A 17,976-nucleotide genomic window follows, 5' to 3' on the forward strand; every position below is an offset into this window, starting at 1 on the left:
GTCTTCCAATTGGATTACACCTTTCCTTTACAGGGATTTTCGATAAATATTCTTTGCTAATGTGCTTAATCGACATTTTTTTCGATTCCGAATATTTGACTGTAAAATGATATTTACCACTTGACCCTCTCTCTCTCTCATCACATCAATACAACTCAACTTTTGCCTCCCACTTGAACGCCCATCTACTATTACTCTATATCTTGTCCATGTTCGAAGTCTACATATTCTATGTAAATAGACTTCAGTCTTGTTCTGTGCTAAGCCGAAATCTCAGATATATCTCAAGCTAGCTTCACCCCTCACCGAACGGAACTTCAGCATACATTTCGCCTCATTTTACTGAAGGTCGACAAACTCTGCTCTCCGTCGTTGTCCACTGCGAGATAACTTCTTACCCTTTTGCGGATGTGTAGAAGGACGTGAAGGTTCCCTTTTCTTGCTTTGGTTTCGTGTGCAGACAATTGCAGCAACGAAAGAGTAGACACCTTGATTCTGCTTGTCTGCCATGAGTTCATTTTAATAAACATTGAGAGTGTTCATCCTGTCTTTTCCAAGGTGCGGTCGTCCGCTGTGGCGGGTGCTTGCTCGAAACCCTCAAAACTGTCGATGGCTCTCAGGTAGCATTACCCTGGGCCGGGTGGCCACTCGCACTTGGTCGAGACATAACGAGACATACTGGTGGCCGAGGCGGAAAGGAGGATTGCACGCCAGCTTGTCATTCGTTTGGGGTTCAGAGAGAGATACCACTACCAGCGGACCTTCTAGGAATTACGGGAGCAAAAGCGTTGGAGTACATCCAAGCGAAGGGATATCAGACAAAAATATTACCGATCAAGAGGATATAAACAGACATTCTATACCCAACGATCATGCATATGCTATGGATATAGAGTTACAGGACGAGCAGGGGTTGAAACTATACAGCGAAGAAGGGAATGATCCATCGTCGTTCGATTTCACCTACTCGCATCGACCTTTGAAACGGGAGGCAAACAAAAACTTGTCGACTGAAGAGCTACCGGATAACAATGACGTTAAAGAGCATGAGAATCTTGATGTCTCCGATGTTGTGCCTGAATATTTGCATTCTCAGGGTCACCCAGTCACGAACGTGAAACATGCCGACCAAGAGTCACCTACAATGTCTTCTCATCAACACGACCAAGAAGCTTTACAGTCAAGACAAGTCACCGATCTCCAAAACACCCCGACCTTACAACATTCGACACACCGAGATGATATGCCTATATCACGCACAATCCATATTCTAGGGACAGGGCCTATCGGGCAATTCATTGCATATAATCTTGTTGAAATGGACTCTCCGCCACCTGTTACTTTACTAATGCACCGGCCACTGTTGATTCAACAATGGCACCACTCACGTCAGGTTCTCAGAGTATGCAAGGATGAAATTATAACGGAGCAATCTGGTTTCAATGTTGAATTATCCGCAAGTTTCAATATTCCTGGGCCCGAGTCAGAGATTAGTACCACCGAGCACAGATTTGGATACACGGACGAGGTGATAGACAACCTGATCATCACGACGAACGGCGACAAGACAGTGGCGGCACTTACTTCCATCAAGCATCGTCTCCGGCCTCAATCAACCATATGTTTTGTGCAACATGGAGCAGGTGTGATTGAGGATGTTAACAAACATGTTTTCCCAGATTTGCAGAATCGTCCTCATTACATGCTTGGCAATCTATCTCATGGATTATTTGCCACGGATCAATTATGGACTGTGGCCCAAACCACCCAGGGAGAGCTGAAGCTCACAATTCCTCAATATGACACCAGCGCGCCCGCCAACGAACAACAGCCCCAAAGCTCTGATAGGAAGCTCACAAATAACTGGGCGCCCTCTTCAAGATATATGTTAATGTCATTGAGCCGTTCTCCTGATCTTAAAGCCATAGGCTTGAACTATCCTGACTTCATGAAATTCCATCTCGAATACATAGTCATCAATTCCGTCATTGGGCCGTTATCTGTCATTTTTGATTGTTCAAACGATCAGCTGTTGTACAATTACCAAGCAAGTCTGACCATGAAGTCTCTCTTGTGGGAAATCTCGTATGTTGTGAGAAGTCTTCCGGAGCTCGCGACAGTTGCAAATCTTAACAAACGCTTTGGAAACCGCAGATTAATGAGCATGATACACTCGGTGCTTTCTCGTAGCGGGAAAAATGTTACATCTATGTTACACAACGTCAAAAGTGGAATGAAAACGGACGTTGACTTCTACAATGGCTATCTCGCTCGGAGAGCAAAAGAATTGAACATTCCATTCTCTTCAAATGAGTTAGTCATAAGTATGGTTAAAGCAAAACAAGCTATGAAGTCGAGAGAGATGAACTCATATATACCCGTGGTTGATCGGAGATAGATGGAGTGTAAAGCCATGCCAGGTTTTTGAGCGAACGAATTGGGTATGTTTTACCGTGTAGGAGTGTACGTTTATGTTAGAATTAGCAACACCTGTAAATTACGTCTTAGATATCTTATATACTCGCGTCAACTCGCAAAAGCGACACTTTAGATTATAGACCAATGAATAATGCACATATGCCTCTCTTGCAACCTCAATTCCTATTGCGCTACTTTACCTTTCCGTGATCAGTCGACAAGAGGCTTCAAGACTTATGAAGTATAGCAACAAGCCCAGTGGCATGTTACTTTGCACCCGGTGATGCAGCATCATGAGTGTTCAAATCTAAACTCATGGCCTCAGTGAGCTTGTATCTGAAGATGCTTTCCGGACACGAGAGATTCATTTTAATTACCTGATACTAATAATGTTATAATCAAACTAACTTTATATCTAAATAGAAAATAATAATCATTCAATTTATCATAGAATAGAAAAGTTATAATTCACGGTTGTGGTATGATGTATTTTTGCCCAAAGAGGGGTTGTCAATCATGGTACTCGCCAAAGATTGGGTACCACAAGGCTGACATCGCAAAGTTACCACACCCCTCATTTTCCTCAACCAGAACAAAAGCTACACACTCAACGCCCTAAATATGGAAGACGACGATTTAGCACAAGTAAGTCTCGGGAGGGGGTGAGCCACGACCTAATACTAATTGTTCTTTAGATCAGAAAAGCTCGTCTTGAGCAACTGAAAACCCAAGGCGGAGGTGGTGGTGGCAGACCAGGCGCAGCGGGCGGCAGTGGAGGACAGGAAGACGGCAGACAGTGCGCTTTACTTCTTCAAACACGTATATAAATAGCTAAACTTTTGCGTCACAGGCAGCAAGAAGAGGCGGCTCGACAATCAATCCTGACCCAAATCCTCGAACCCGAAGCGGCAGATCGTCTCGGTCGCATTAGACTTGTGAAAGAGTCGAGAGCCGTCGATGTTGAAAATCGCTTGATTATGCTGGCGCGATCGGGACAGCTGAGATCGAAGATTACGGAAGAGCAATTGAAGGACTTGTTGAGCAGTGTGTCGGAGGCTCAGGAAACTAAAGAAAAGATTGTGGTTACCAGGAGGAAGGGTGCTTGGGATGACGACGATGATGATCTTTTCGACTTGTAGTTTGTGGTTCGGAAAATTAGAGAATATTTAGTGAAAAGATGTTACAGGAATGGAATCCATAATGCTGGGACAATCTTTGGCCTCCGAGGAAAGGGAGTTAATATTGCGAAGTTTTGGGAAATCTACTGTCATGGTATCAAATTACTGTGCTATTAAGTCCTACTCAAGTTGCTTTCTGGGCTTTCTTTCTTTCTTTCTCCATCCGCCTGATATCCCTGAGATCAAGAGGCTTTTCAATGCCTAACTCTTCCCTCAATTCTTCCACGCTCCTCTCCAACTGCTCCTCCCAATAAACATTAATAACCTCCTCTGCTTTCAAACCATTCGCAAACGCCCAAGGCGCATATATCGTAAAAAATCTCCTCCTCTCTGCCGGCTTCAACGACATCACAGCAAACATACTCAGACCCGTCATTGGCAACAGAGTATTAGCAAACTCAAAAGCCTTGAGCGCCACTTCGCCTTCCCTCACAATAGGTAAACCCGTTATAGCATGATAGAAATCGTGACACTCGCGATACCTCTGCATAACATATGCGCATTCTTCGTCGTCAATGTATTTTACTGAATCGCGTGTATCGGGCGAAACTCCTTCGCGGTCCAGCCATTCTGCGTAGCACCTGCCTACAGTGTTTGGGGGCAGCGCCCGGAGACGCGGCATAGAAAGAGTCTTGGAAGATATTCTAGGGCGATCGCGAAGTATACGTCGACCGGTGGGAGAAGAAAGCATAGCATCGCGGAGACGGTATATGAAATATGGTGTTGCGGTAGCTTCTCCACAGGCTGCAATTAGATCTAGTTTTCCGGATTAGTTGAGCGCAAACGTTGTTTTAGATGCTCAATTCATACCTGCACGGTAAGGATTAAAAAACGCCATTACTGCTGAGCCCACAGCCAAACCACCCCGCTCAATGGAAGTGAGTGGTACATGGCCTGGATAATTGGGAGCTGGACGATGCAATACACTGAAGCTTCTTGTGGCTAAAGTAATAGAGCAAGCTGTAAGTAGTTCCCTGGGAAGGCGGGACACCTGGGTATATAGACGAGGAGACAATGACATGTTCGAATTATACTTTTGAATTGACCCCTCCAACGTTGACGAGGTGGGATGGTACAGTAGCGGTAGATCAGCTTCACATATATTGCCTGCCGCCCTTTCTGGGAAATAGCTCTCGGCAAAAGCAGCACTAGAAGAAGACTTTAATGCTACAATTTACTTGCGCACAACAAATGATAGATGAGAATTTACACTGAATAAGTGATCTCAAAGTACGAATGTTTTATTACCAAATGCTTATGTTTAGTGGTTTTAGGTGAAGCGTGTGGAAAACATCAACTTAACGGATCAGTCATATATCACGATTTCAGATCTCCTGCAGCAAGCAGCCCCTTCGTCTAACTACAGTGCGAGCATGGACATGCAAGTACATCAAGAGTTCACAAAATGGGCCGTAAATCAAGGCGTCGTTATCAATGACGTTTCGCCTTTCCGGTTTCCAGAAAAGGGCCTGGGACTAGTCGCGAACAAGAACTTCGAGGTAAAGTAAAAGCTATATGGAATATCACTCCCTTCGAAAAGTCATGTGCTTGCTAATCTGTAGTAGACAGGTGATATTCTGGTGCAAGTTCCCATAAAGGTGCTCCGTAAAGCTACAGATGTGCCTTCTCAGTTTGCAGCGCTGGCACCTGATATAGCTGTTCATGCTCTTTTCGCTCTATCTCTGGACTCGCTGCTCGGGCCGGAATGGATAGCTACCCTCCCTTCCAAACAGGATATGCATAGCTCCATGCCCTTGTTCTGGGATATCTCATTACAAGAGCTTCTTCCGTACTCATCCCGAGCTCTCCTCATGACGCAAATGGAGAACATTACTTCTGCTTGGACAGCCATCTGCAAAACATTTCCTGAACCCCCCATAACCTACGATGAATTCATATACAACTATAGTATTGTCAACAGTAGGACATTCTACTACCTTTCACCGACTATCAAACCATCCAAGCCACAACCATCAAAAGAGAATCGTCTTGCGTTGAATCCCTTCGCAGACTACATAAACCATAGCTCAGAACCCACCGTTGATGCAACTTTGAGTCGCGCTGGTTACACACGTGAGCAATACCATTCCTTTACTTTCACACCACTTAATCTACCTATATCGTCATCCTAATCCCCATCACATGAACTGTATGAGATATACACCTCTCCATAGAATCTTCGCCTAAACTCATTCCGTAGACACATTAGCCGTCGCTAACCCCTAACAATCTAGTCACGGCCTCGCAACCCATAAAACAGGGCTCCGAAGTGCACATTTCATACGGAAGCCACAACAACGATTTTCTCCTCGTCGAGTATGGCTTTATATTAGAAGACAACCGGTGGGACGAGGTAACTCTGGATCCATGGATAACACCATTGCTGAGTGTGGAGCAAAAAGAGCACCTCGAAGAGACGGGATTTCTCGGTAAATACCTCCTAGATCGAGACACCATTTGTTATCGCACGCAAGTAGTCCTCAGGATTCTATGTCTACCGATAGGTAGATGGAGAAGATTCGTACAGGGATCTGAGGATGAAGAGGTGTCTGAGGAGGATGCGGGCAAAGTTCTATTGAAAGTACTAATGGCTGGGAAGGTGGAGATCGTGGAAACAATCAAGAAGGTAGAAGAAAGCCAGGCAGGGCTTGAGGGTCAAAGAGAGACGTTGAGCAGACGCTCGAATCAAATTGTTTTGTTGTTAAATCGAGCGTTACATCGAATTAGATGCTGAACTTCACAAATTTCACCTTGCTTTGTGTGATGGACTTCTTGAGATGTCCCTTCAAAGCCACCAAACCATGGCATGAGGCTCTCACTGCTCTATTGACATTCAGTCAAGCAATGCGCCATCTTGTGTCTTGCAATACACTTTGGACGTCTTGGAAGAGCAAGTATTACTGGCACTCGCAGCATCGTGCGAGATGGGCCAAAAGGGGACAGTGCTACTACACAGAAGGTGGGGGCGTGGTGAAAAGCAATCATCTGACAGCTCAAAATACATTCATCGTGTGAATTACACTTCTATGATACATGCTTATGCTTTATTTTGAAGTACAAGTTAAGAACTGAAAGTGCTCATTATTCCAAATGTCAATTATGCCAGGTCCCCAAATTCAACGCCCTTTCCGCTATCTATACCTCATTCTGGTCTTGGTCTTTTGGCGCCGTGTGGATTCTGCCAGTCGCCACCAGCGCTTTGATTTTGTTGAAAGAATGCAGGATTGAAGTGTGGCTGCATAGGTTGGAAGCCATTCCCGCCTGGTTTCTCGAGTTAGTAACAATCCCCGTATGTCTCTTGTGACATTTAATCTCAGTTGGCAAGAAGCTGTTTCGACGTACCTTGCATTGCACCACCCATCTGTGCCATATTACCCATGTTCATAGGCATTCCCATTCCGCCCATTCCGCCCATTGGCATACCTCCCATGGGCATACCTCCCATCATATTATTTCCCATTCCCCCTCGGCCGCCTCTCATACCCCCAGGTCCACCCCGCATGCCACCCATCATACCTCCACGGTTGAATCCACCAAATTGGTTTCCCATGGGGTTCCCTTGAAATCCGCCTCCCATTGAAGAATTAAAGCCCCCGCCCATAGATCCTCCTGAACCTGAAAAGTTACGGTTAAAATTTCCTTGATTCATGTTCATGCCTCCACGAGAAGAATTGTATCCACCGCCACGACCGCGGAAATTACCACCAAAGTTACCTGAAGTGTGGCTGCCCCTTTCACTGTTGTAACCTCCTGGTCCCGAGCTTGATCGACTGTTTTGGCCTTCTTTCGTGGCGCGGGCTGGCGCGTCTTTGGGTAACGTACGGAATGGATTAACATTTGGGTTGTGGAATGCGACTGTCTGCTTCTTCACATATTGGTGGCCTTCGCCGAAAGCGTCAATCTTTCGCTTCACTGCCGTTGCAGCTTGTTGGGACGTGAATTCCACATAGGCTTGCCTGTGCAGAGAGTCAGTAGATGCTCGGCATTGAAGGATACTGTGTGTAGTAGTTTACCCCTTGCTCTTTCCGTTGACCTTGTGCTCGGAGAAAGTCATCTCCTTAAGCTCATCTTCGACTTGAGCCTGATTGATCCATCCCCGGATATCATCGTCGGTATTCCACCAATGTAGCTCTGATATGAGCAAGGCTGTAGTCGCTCCTTGATCGATTGGGCGATCGTCGGAGCCTTCCTTTCTCTTTACACCTTGTTGTTGAGGGGCCTGTTTGGGAATGTTGAGAATATCTCGTCCAGATTCGTCGGTACTCTTTATCTTTTGTTGCCCTTCAGCGAGTTCGTCCTTCTCATGACTAACCTTGATGTCTACATAATCGTCATCCTGTTCTTCATGTTTACCATTAGTTTCGGCAGCTGATGCGACGGAAGGTTCTACGCCGTCAATCTTGACATCACCCTCATCGTCCTTCTTGAAAATTGTATCCTGTTCAGTGTTGGTATCTCCATAGATATCAATGTCGAACTCGTCATCAGCCATGGCGTCTGAATGTGCACACGAGGTACCTTAACTTTCAAGTGAAGGGTGAGATTTGGTGAAAAAATGATGTTTTGTATTGCTTATGAACAGTGTGAGTTGATGTTATGCCACAGGAAATTGGATTCTGTGAGAAGATAGAAACAGGATCAGCGGGTGAAAACAGAATAAGGGCCATTGGATGGTAAAGTTCAACGCATGTATAGCATTGGAAGCAGAGTCTGAAATACATGGGATAGAATTCAATGAATACGTACACTCCTAAAACCTGGAGGATATTGCTTCAATAAATGAGGTCAAAGTCCGAGAGCCTTCTTTGGCAACTGCAGACAGAATGGAGATATAAGACGAAGCTCTGTGCTTGCAGTCTCTTTGAATTTTGATGTAAAGAAGCCCAACAGATAATTAAACCTCCTATGCCGAGATATTGGAAGAAAGAGGCGAGGCAAGAAAATTGTAATCCAGCCTGAAATTGAAAAGCAGAAATGAAGATGTCAGTTGTCCAAATGCCTTGTTCATCAATAGCAGAAGCACAGAGTAACCGAAGCCTTGCCGTACAATTCCGTCCCTCAAACAGCCTTCACGTCCAGTATTTATGGGTTTGCTTGCTTGACTTTGGTGTGTTGGGTTGAGCGGGTGGAGATTGATTGAGTGCGACCAAATTCTCGAGTCGACGTGAAGGTTCGCAATTGGTGTCTCTCGTTGGGACTCTGAGGTACGAGTTTAATACTTGACAACTGTAGGTCGAGCCGGAGGTGTAGTACTTGTGTTCACCATGAATTGAAAATCGACTATCAAGGCAGGATGTATCTGTTCCTATATCATCGAGTTATATGGAAAGAAGCTTGTGCGGCGAGAGTTCCATACAATACTTCGATGTTCGGCGCGGTGTCGCGATGGGCTGAAATCCTAGCAGCTCGAGAGATGTGATAAGTTAATGGAGATGCGTACTTGGGGACGTAAAGATCAATGGTTGAGAAAGGGCAGGTAAAATTAACAAGAAAGGGAGATTTGGCACTGAGACGTCGTTATCGATGAAGAAGACAATGGCGACGATGATATCAGCATGGAGAGAGTTAAGGGAAATGAATGGAATCTCTTTCTTTCTTTCTTTCTTTGATTCTTTCTTCTCAGCTACTGTTGGTGGTCGCGCGCCGCTGAGCTTCAATACCTTTCAATGGCCAGTGCTAATTTGTTACCAGTTAGTTCCCTGTCGATTGTGCATTGTGCATTGTCGGCCGGCTTAGGTAATTATTACGTGATCACTCACGTGTCGTCCGTCCGCGAGTCTTCACTTTCTCGATGCCTGAGGCACGACATCAGCTCTTAGTAGCTTTCGGGTTTTGGAGGTTCTCATTGGATCAATCTGCATGCTTTAATTTCTTGAGCCTACCTTATCTGGCTTCTTCGAAATTCGCCCAACTACCTGGTATCGATTTGCTTCGTTCGCAACGAAATTCGAAATCTTTGTCAATCATACACTCTCAAAATATCCAACATTGGAACGTCGCCCACAAATTTGTCCTTCGACAAAAGTATAATTGGAAACTCTCAAGAGTCAATTATTTACGTCCTTACTCCCAGCCTTAACTCCTCGACTTCTACACAGCCATGGCGGACCAAATTCAAGAGTTTATGGAGATTCCAAGAGACTTCATCAAGGATGGTACTCAATTTGTCAACAAATGCACAAAGCGTAAGAGCCAGAATTTTCTGTTGATTTCATCGGGTCATTAGATTCTAACATATCATAGCTGATCGTCGCGAGTTCCTCAACATCGCTCGAGCTGTAGCTATGGGATTTCTTATTATGGGAGCCGTTGGATACATCGTAAAATTGATCCATATACCACTCAACAACATATTGGTCGGTGGCGCGTAGTTGGGGGTGGACAATGGACGATGATTCTGCACTACGGTGACTTGGTCGTTCGTGGGAAGGAGGGGGCATTGGACCCGAATCGAACGAGGGCGAGATGGACGAGATGTTGGCGTATAAATGGATGGAGTTTTCGCAAAATCTAAGGATGTATTATATTTGGCCACCCTGGTGGCAGTTACTGTTCCTGGCATTGCTTACGTCTGGAACAATTGGTCCTGCATTTCCAAAGTTGCACGAGACTATATCAAATAATATCCGGGACGTTTTCAAGACAGTCACTGTATACCGTGAGACTTTTTCCTTGTGAACAACGCTGGATAAAGGCTGGGGTGTCGATTTGATGGACGCTTTGCATTCATTATCTTGGAATCGTGTTGGATCTGAATCACCGGCGATGCGTTCGAATTGGAAAACCACTTCAAAGCCAAGTAGGTATGGATGTGCAAGGAAATGCTTTTTTCATGAATATATTCCTTATCATATTGGTGGACAAGCTGGCAATAGACATAAATTCTCAAGATTCGATTTCCTTGAAGCCCAAGTATAGTATTACCTTGGAGTCTGAGAACTTACAATGCCGCTTCCCAAAGCCATCTCCGACGCCTAGCTCATTGGCGAGATGATGGGAGGTGCGCTCTGAAAGACGAATGAGTAATGACCAAAAGCGCATAATAGGGGTCACTACCGACTGGTTTATCCAGACAGGGATGTTGTATAAGTCCATCGAATGATGGAGTGATGTTCGCCCGTTTGACAGAAGCTGCTTGAGTGGTGTGTTGGAAAGATGTGAACGAAAAGAAGTAAGAAAGTGCAGCAATGGTGAATTGAGGTATGAAACAGATATTGCTTGGTAGAGAAAGATTGGTTGATGGATGACAATGCTTGGGGAAGCGGATGCTCAATACCAAAATCGAGGAGAGTCGACTAACAAGTAGTAACACGTACCCAGTACATAGTTGAGCTAGTATTGCTAGCGCGAGATGTATTGAAAAGACCATTGAAAGAGAGCATAGCGTTGTACTCGACTATTCAGAGAATTGCCCAGCCTCGAGCGAAGGTATCCCGTCGTATGGAGTGGCATGCAAGGACAAGAATACATTCCTCAAATATATTCTCATGATACATTTGAGAATCCCACCTGGATAGACCGACCCGTATGTCGAACATATATTCATCGGATTTAAGTGGATTTAAGTACGAGTGAGTACGTGAGATAAGAAACCCCGAGGTCCTGATAAGAATAATGACCCTCCTCTACTCCACCCCACTGACAAAGCATCGTCACCTCACCTCATGATATCACGACACATTCCTTTTTACCGATACATCTTGAGCAGTAAGCTTCGGTTTTGATATATATCGGATACGTACAGTATAGTACAATACCAATTACTGACGCTAATCGACAGGTTATGAACTTCATTGTCACTCAGCTCCCAAGGAATCTAAATCCATCTAAAATGAGCTTGAAGGGCACCAAGTAGTGCATTGCTGTGGAATACCTACCTCTATCTTTGCCACCTACATCTACATCGTTTACTCCCCCATACAATACAATTACAAAACTCTTGTTCGTTGTTTAGCTCCAAAGAAGCATTGGCAAATAGGCGCGCTGATTCACTCGTGCCCTGCTATTCTCAATGTCTTTCCAGAGTAACGTACCAGGTGCCTCCCCGTCAGATAATTCTACGGCCGGGAATGGAGCGGGAGATGATTTAAATCTTATATTAGAGGAAAGAGACGGCGAAGAAGAGGAAGAAAACGCAGACGATGACTATGCCGAAGAGCATGCTGAGGATGATGACGATGATGATGACGATGACGATGACGATGAAGTTGGCTTTGGTAAGTCTAGACTATCGCTGTATTCATAACATCGTGGTAAAGTTTTACTGACATATGTCGCTCTTCTTTCAGATGTGCAAGTTGAGATTGAGGACGATGAAGACGAAAGTGCCACCCCAGCCGATCATAGTGAGATCTACACATTCTTCACCTTACTCCAGACCATCTGGCTCATACTCCGATTTCATTTAGCTACTCGAACACGATATCTTCTACGGGTGTTGGCCGCCCACCCGGATGTTCGGAATATCATACGCTTTACCACTGACCTCGATGAGGACGAGCTCGCCTTGTGGCCCCGAAGGCGAAGGAGAAGTACACCCGATCCAAATAGGTTCCCTAAAGTGCCAAGCGTTGCTGGGGAAGAACTAATGGCGTCGGGTGATTTTGGCTCCAATGATGCACAAAGTCCAGGCAGAGATGATCATATCAGGGGACGAAAACGTTTGGCGAGAAGAATATTAGACCGAGAAATAGCATCAGGGAACTTCGCTGCCCAGGTGATAAATCGGAAAACAATGGCACAAGTAAGCGGCACACAAGCAGGCATGTTTTCAGGCAGCATACTAATAGAATTCCAGGAAATGTTACCATCTTCGAATGCTGATACCATAATCAATTATGATGACCCCGTTTATTCAGGTCAATTTTCGGATGACGGCAACTTCTTCTTTGCCGTCACTAAGGATTTCAAAGTCCGCATGTATGATACATCAAACCCTTATAAGTGGCGGTACTACAAGACTGTAAACTACCCTTACGGGCAATGTAAGTACAGTCTTCTTGTATCATGGCTTATTTTGACCCTGACACATGATCAATCCGCTTCTTCGTTGAATCCCATCAAGCCTCCCGTAGAGTACATCGAGCATATCAAGTATTGACAGTCATTAGGGACCCTTACGGATGCTTCACTAAGCCCTGACAACAAATATCTCGCTTACACTTCCATACGTAGCACGGTTTGTCTCGCTCCGACAGATCCAAATGATATGGGTGATCCTTATAATCTGGAGCTCGGTGATCCTGGCACTGGTGTACGAGATCCCAGGCTCGACCGGCGAGGGTCATTTGGTATTTGGTCAATTCGATTCTCTGGTGATGGACGTGAGCTTGTTGCCGGAACTACAGGAGGTTCCATTGTTGTATATGACATAGAAAGTCGTCGTCCACTTCATAGGATTTTTGGGCATGAAGAAGATGTCAATGCAGTATGTTTTGCCGACAAGTCGTCGCCTCATATTCTTTACTCTGGATCAGATGACACAACCATTAAGGTGTGGGATACTAGGAGCATGGGTGATAGTCGAGAAGCGGGTGCATTTATTGGTCACATTGAGGGATTAACGTACCTCGATAGCAAAGGAGACGGTCGTAAGTTCTTGATCCATCGATGTTCCAGAACGGTACACTAAAAAAATTCAGGCTATATCCTCAGCAATGGTAAGGACCAGAGCATGAAGCTATGGGACTTGCGTATGGTAATGAGTTCAGCTCAGTTTTCCAACATCAGGGCAAATGGACGTCGACCCGGGACAAACTTTGATTATCGCTGGGGACGTTATGATGAAGACGATTGGTACCACGATAAAAATGATAATTCTTTGGTCACATTCAGAGGTCATAGAGTAATGCGGACGCTGATTAGATGTCATTTTTCTCCGCCTGGAAGTACCAATTCAAGATATGTCTATTCTGGAAGCGAAGATGGTAAAGTGTACATATGGAATATGGATGCAACGCTTGCGGGCAAAATCGATGTCTTCCAGGCAACAAAAAATACAAGGCCACCCCCACCTGGTCAATGGCACGGGGGGTGGCATGGAGGGTGGCATGATGACATAGATGAAATAAATAGTCCGAGGTGGAAAACAGTCGTAAGAGATGCTAGTTGGCACCCCACTGCTCCCATGATCGCTGGTAGGTCCACCTCTTCCAACACTAATTCTTCTCAGCTAACAAATTTCAGCATCTGCGTGGAACGGTTATGGTACTGATCAGGGCACTGTCACCACCCATTCTTGGAATGAGGGTGCTGAAGACGATGAAGCCGAGCCTAAAATGGGATTAAGGGTAAATGCGAAGTTAGAACATGATCCTCGCCTTTACCCGGCCCAATCAAGCCGCAACGAAAGAATTCGACATCTCAACAGTCTCTTGCCGAATGCTGATGATGAGGATGACGATGACGACTAGGCCATATTCAGAGGGGAATTCGCAATTCGTAGTGCTAGGCGATGTACATCAAGTACTGATTAGGTATCGACGCATTAGACTTTTTGCAAAATTTTCCAGTATTATACATCCTGCCATCTTCGAAAGTTATAACTATTTTCAATGTTATCTAGTTGTGGAAATGCTTCAATGTTTGTATGAAAACCACATAAAAGCTGCAACAGTATCTCTGTACAATGAATGTCCCATCGTGCGTGTATAATTAATGCGAGTTCAATATTGTAAAGTTGTAGATATTTATAAGACTGAGGTAGGGAAGCGGCCGATAGAATAGTCTGTGTCGATTATGTTCACTACACTCACCATTCCGGGGCGACATTCTGAAATCATGGTCTGTAACTCGTGACAAGACAAGGTATCCATTCTTACAATTTGCCATTTTGTAATCATGACGCAACACTCGTGTATCCGTGTCTGTACTATCTAACAGCAGTCGTATGCACACATGGTGGAAATGGGTTAGCGAGTATAATGAGCCATGAAAAACTCGTAGGTCTATATGAAATGGTAACGAATCCGTCGTTGTAGCTGGGCTTTGCGTCCGTTTACTCAATTTATTCAACGAGGCCTCTTGATCGGTCATGACGTCCATTGGTTTTGGTCTTCCAGTAATCGAGAAATGTCCATCTCGCCAATGTAAGAGAATGGGGGCTGAGGCCACTCAAAAGAATGAGAGAATGACAAGCTGTCCGTAGGTTCTACGGTGGGCTATCTGGTGTTAATGAATGATTGTTAAGTGGAGAAATTGGAATGAGATGAATGGTAACTGTACCTTTAAAATCTCATGATTCAAAGAAAATGTAGTTGGATCCATTGTAGCATGATTAGGCGTGTTAGACGAGTCCTCAATCTGTGCAGGCTTACTCTGAGACTGCGACACTGTCCGAGTAGTATCGTCCTCCCCGGATCGAAACAGTTCAGGATGTTTGTTCCGGAAGCGATCTCTAAGGTCAATGGGCTGTCGGTCCTGAAGATTGAATCGAGGATCTCTCTGTATCCTTGTCCACGCAGGCCCATAAATATTATAACCTTCTCTAATTTCACGATCATCTTGGCTGGAGAAGGGGGATTTTTTCCTCCTATCCGACTGTTTAAATGGTCCTCTTATTCCTAGCTCTTGAAGGTCTGTAAGTTTTTTCCGATGGTTTCGAGGCTTTCGCCCGGGATTAGAGCCAGAATTTGACACAGTCTCATCAGCCTCTTGATATTCACCAGTTAAAAAACTTCCGGTCAATGGGTCGAAAGTTGCCAATTCCGTGGTTGGCTGTTCTTTTGCACTCTCTGCTTTAGCACCGGTATTATGGTTTCTGGAATTGCGGCTTCCAGCTCTAAGTTCTTCTGGACAACAAGTTCTAAAGCGATCTTTCAAATCCGCTCCTGATCTATTATTGAAAATGAAGCTGGGATCTTCTAAAATATCCATCCACTTCCCCACGCCATACTTATGCACACCAAGCAGCAGATTGTTCGTCTCATCTTCGGACCACTTGTTCCTTGTCTTGACGTCCTTTCTCTTTTTCTTCGTACTTGCTTTCTGGCCCAAGACTTCCTGGGCCGTCGATATAATCACACCATCTGGTTTCAAATCCTCTCTTGTTTCGGTGATTTTGGGGGCCAAAGCATTCAAGGTGTTTCTCCCATGACTGTCGTGAAACGAGCTCGATGCGATAGGCGGAAAAAGAGCAGCCTGAGGGGGCGGTTCATGTAAGCCGATGATAATCGGTGGCACCACTTGTTTATTTGATCTTTGCTTCTTGGGTGGCCTAGGCAGTTGAACAAACTCATCATTCCCATTCTCCCTATGCTGTTGCTTTTTGGGAAGTAGTGGTCTTGCGGCGCCAGTATTGTCATCTAAAATCTTGCGCAGGGATTGCGGAGAAGAACTACCCAATGTTCGTTCAATTGTATTAGTGTCCTTTCCCACAGCCGCATTCCCTATCCGCAAACCCTCTTCTGTGTCTCGATAATTGACTTCGTTGTCGTCAATTGGAGCAACGGATGAGGAATGCTGCGATACTTGTGAGGGTGGCTCGCCAGATCGTGTTGCAGCATTGGGTTCTAAAACAAGCGGTCGGTGAGAAGTTTGCAGAATATTTCGATCGTGCAATGGAGGAAGTTCTAAGGAGGGGGAGATTGTGATGGCTTCAGATGCATCGTTATTAAGAATAGACATTAAACGGGGCTCAATAGTTGTACGCATTATGTTGTCGTTGAACCGACATATTGTGAAGACGATCAAAATTTGTGTTTGTTCTCTTGTATGACGAATGGATGTGTAGCGAATACAAAAGAAATTGGCCAAGAAGCAAGAGACAAGAGACAAGAGACAAGAACGGGAGAATAGAATAATGGAAGTAAAATGATAGATGATAGATGATCGATAAATGGATGAAATGATGTATGATGTATGATGTGAACTTTATTAACAAGTTTCAATGGCTTTTCAATCTAGTTCGTTCTAGATGATGCCTCTCGCCAATCACAATAATTACGGAGGAGAAATGCCCCCGCACGTTACTCGTGTGTGAAAATCAATCCTACTTTGTTACTTAATAATTTCTATAAATACATTAGTTAGTTATTTATTTGTTAGAAAATCCTGGTGATATATACGATTCTGCATTTTACTATATTATGCTAGCGCTGTATGATAATGCTTATGGTCTTATAGAATATTAATAAGATACTAAAGAATAAAAAGTTTATATTTACTATTTGATAATATAATATAATAGAATCGACATTGGCCTGTTCTAATATTAATAGTATTATATCAATTGTAAGATTCCTTGGTATTGTATGATACAGCGATGAATGGATAATCTAATGAATTCGCATAGAGCTTAGATAACCTCTTTCCCCCTCATTCAATCAAACACCGACTTATTAATCTCCTTCAGTCAAAACATTCACCTACTTGCTATACAGCTACATTACTTCTACAACCTTCAAAATTAGCCCACTTCAATGGATACCCTTCCCCATTGCAAGTTGCGAAAGTGCAGAACAACCTCAGTACACGACTACATCTGAGGGGACAATCTCAACACACTGACATAGTACTACTCTATCTACAAGCAAGATTTCAACGTTAATACACCACCATACTTACACAGCATACAATAAACATGGCTTCAGTGTTGCCCATCTTCCCAAAGTTCGTCTTCGCCGTCTTGGAGCCGATTTTACTGTAAGTTTGTATTTAACGTTTGCAACGTTGGCATCAACATACTGATTAGGATACAGTGTGGCTGCGTTCATAGTTGCAATGATCTCCCCAGAATGGTTTATTCAGGAGCAGGTTGTCATTTCGCGTCACCTATCCATTAGTGATAATGCACGGGCTGTTGCACTTCAATTAGGCATGGTATATCTTCTGATGGCCATGGTAGAGATTGCCATTCTTAGCGGCACGCAAGAGGCGAAAGTCGTTAGGAACTATCTCTTTGCTTGTTGGTTGGGCGATATTGGCCATTTTGCTGTTACCTACCGTGTCTTGGGATGGGAAAGGGTCGGAAATATCACACAATGGAATTCGATGACTTTTGGAAATATAGGAGTCACGGTAAGACCTTTCTCAATCTGTGCTTTTGATGCGGTGCAATTCAATGTCTAACGTGTGGAAGATTTTCTTGTTCTTGACACGTTCAGCCTATCTTCTTGGCCTGTTCGGTCCTCATAATAAAGGCTCCGCAAAGCTTGCTTGAGACGAGACCATTTGAAATGAGCCGCGAGGCTTAAGGAAAGCACACATGCATGATATAGTCAGCCCAAGAGTCGCTCCACCATTGAGCGACTGGCGAATATATCGGTTTGATTTGGGCAACATTACACAAGGAACTTTCCGTTGATGCTCGTTGGACCGCAATCAGCCATATAAATGGACACTCAATAACAAATTTGTATCTTGGTGCAATGTTCTGCACTAC

The 17,976-nt window shown here is 44.5% G+C and overlaps 9 protein-coding genes across 11 annotated transcripts; 6 read left to right on the forward strand and 3 right to left on the reverse strand.

The window, feature by feature from the left end:
* The first annotated feature begins 71 nt into the window (after positions 1-71).
* BCIN_01g01850 (hypothetical protein) lies at positions 72-2,597 on the forward strand. Its single transcript, XM_024690267.1, has one exon. It carries the CDS (start codon positions 884-886, stop codon positions 2,396-2,398), a length of 1,515 nt encoding a protein of 504 aa, XP_024546035.1. The 5' UTR covers positions 72-883; the 3' UTR covers positions 2,399-2,597.
* Positions 2,598-2,809: 212 nt separating this feature from the next.
* On the forward strand, positions 2,810-3,682 carry BCIN_01g01860 (hypothetical protein). 2 transcript variants are annotated; one of them, XM_001545818.2, is made up of 4 exons: positions 2,810-2,897; positions 2,981-3,063; positions 3,114-3,214; positions 3,269-3,682. In XM_001545818.2, the coding sequence occupies exons 2-4, from the start codon at positions 3,040-3,042 to the stop codon at positions 3,555-3,557; spliced, it is 414 nt and encodes a 137-aa protein (XP_001545868.2). In that variant the 5' UTR covers positions 2,810-2,897; positions 2,981-3,039; the 3' UTR covers positions 3,558-3,682. The 2 variants fall into 2 exon arrangements, with proteins under 2 accessions (XP_001545868.2, XP_024546036.1); XM_024690268.1 differs by having other exon boundaries at positions 2,810-3,063.
* A 1-nt stretch (position 3,683) lies between these two features.
* Positions 3,684-4,716, reverse strand: Bccoq4. Its single transcript, XM_001545819.2, has 2 exons — positions 4,407-4,716; positions 3,684-4,352 (listed from the first exon to the last, which is right to left on the reverse strand). Exons 1-2 carry the CDS (start codon positions 4,615-4,617, stop codon positions 3,721-3,723), a joined length of 843 nt encoding a protein of 280 aa, XP_001545869.1. The 5' UTR covers positions 4,618-4,716; the 3' UTR covers positions 3,684-3,720.
* A 73-nt stretch (positions 4,717-4,789) lies between these two features.
* On the forward strand, positions 4,790-6,489 carry Bcrkm2. Its single transcript, XM_024690269.1, has 3 exons — positions 4,790-5,095; positions 5,162-5,669; positions 5,831-6,489. Exons 1-3 carry the CDS (start codon positions 4,970-4,972, stop codon positions 6,328-6,330), a joined length of 1,134 nt encoding a protein of 377 aa, XP_024546037.1. The 5' UTR covers positions 4,790-4,969; the 3' UTR covers positions 6,331-6,489.
* Positions 6,490-6,567: 78 nt separating this feature from the next.
* On the reverse strand, positions 6,568-9,223 carry BCIN_01g01890 (hypothetical protein). The gene is made up of 4 exons (XM_024690270.1): positions 8,343-9,223; positions 7,610-8,212; positions 6,939-7,552; positions 6,568-6,857 (listed from the first exon to the last, which is right to left on the reverse strand). Exons 2-4 carry the CDS (start codon positions 8,086-8,088, stop codon positions 6,739-6,741), a joined length of 1,212 nt encoding a protein of 403 aa, XP_024546038.1. The 5' UTR covers positions 8,089-8,212; positions 8,343-9,223; the 3' UTR covers positions 6,568-6,738.
* Positions 9,224-9,470: 247 nt separating this feature from the next.
* Positions 9,471-10,236, forward strand: Bcsss1. Its single transcript, XM_001545822.2, has 2 exons — positions 9,471-9,781; positions 9,840-10,236. Exons 1-2 carry the CDS (start codon positions 9,697-9,699, stop codon positions 9,965-9,967), a joined length of 213 nt encoding a protein of 70 aa, XP_001545872.1. The 5' UTR covers positions 9,471-9,696; the 3' UTR covers positions 9,968-10,236.
* Positions 10,237-11,236: 1,000 nt separating this feature from the next.
* BCIN_01g01910 (hypothetical protein) lies at positions 11,237-14,213 on the forward strand. Of its 2 annotated transcripts, XM_024690271.1 has the most exons (8): positions 11,237-11,303; positions 11,377-11,812; positions 11,885-11,941; positions 12,005-12,339; positions 12,394-12,580; positions 12,707-13,186; positions 13,238-13,732; positions 13,782-14,213. In XM_024690271.1, the coding sequence occupies exons 2-8, from the start codon at positions 11,608-11,610 to the stop codon at positions 14,006-14,008; spliced, it is 1,986 nt and encodes a 661-aa protein (XP_024546040.1). In that variant the 5' UTR covers positions 11,237-11,303; positions 11,377-11,607; the 3' UTR covers positions 14,009-14,213. The 2 variants fall into 2 exon arrangements, with proteins under 2 accessions (XP_024546040.1, XP_024546039.1); XM_024690272.1 differs by having other exon boundaries at positions 11,237-11,812.
* A 29-nt stretch (positions 14,214-14,242) lies between these two features.
* BCIN_01g01920 (hypothetical protein) lies at positions 14,243-16,481 on the reverse strand. The gene is made up of 2 exons (XM_024690273.1): positions 14,820-16,481; positions 14,243-14,755 (listed from the first exon to the last, which is right to left on the reverse strand). The coding sequence occupies exons 1-2, from the start codon at positions 16,245-16,247 to the stop codon at positions 14,627-14,629; spliced, it is 1,557 nt and encodes a 518-aa protein (XP_024546041.1). The 5' UTR covers positions 16,248-16,481; the 3' UTR covers positions 14,243-14,626.
* Positions 16,482-16,738: 257 nt separating this feature from the next.
* BCIN_01g01930 (hypothetical protein) lies at positions 16,739-17,972 on the forward strand. The gene is made up of 4 exons (XM_024690274.1): positions 16,739-16,826; positions 16,888-17,237; positions 17,294-17,612; positions 17,674-17,972. Exons 2-4 carry the CDS (start codon positions 17,176-17,178, stop codon positions 17,752-17,754), a joined length of 462 nt encoding a protein of 153 aa, XP_024546042.1. The 5' UTR covers positions 16,739-16,826; positions 16,888-17,175; the 3' UTR covers positions 17,755-17,972.
* Positions 17,973-17,976: the final 4 nt, after the last annotated feature.

The sequence above is a fragment of the Botrytis cinerea genome, chromosome 1 (assembly GCF_000143535.2).
Source record: "Botrytis cinerea B05.10 chromosome 1, complete sequence".
Lineage (NCBI taxonomy): Eukaryota > Fungi > Ascomycota > Leotiomycetes > Helotiales > Sclerotiniaceae > Botrytis > Botrytis cinerea.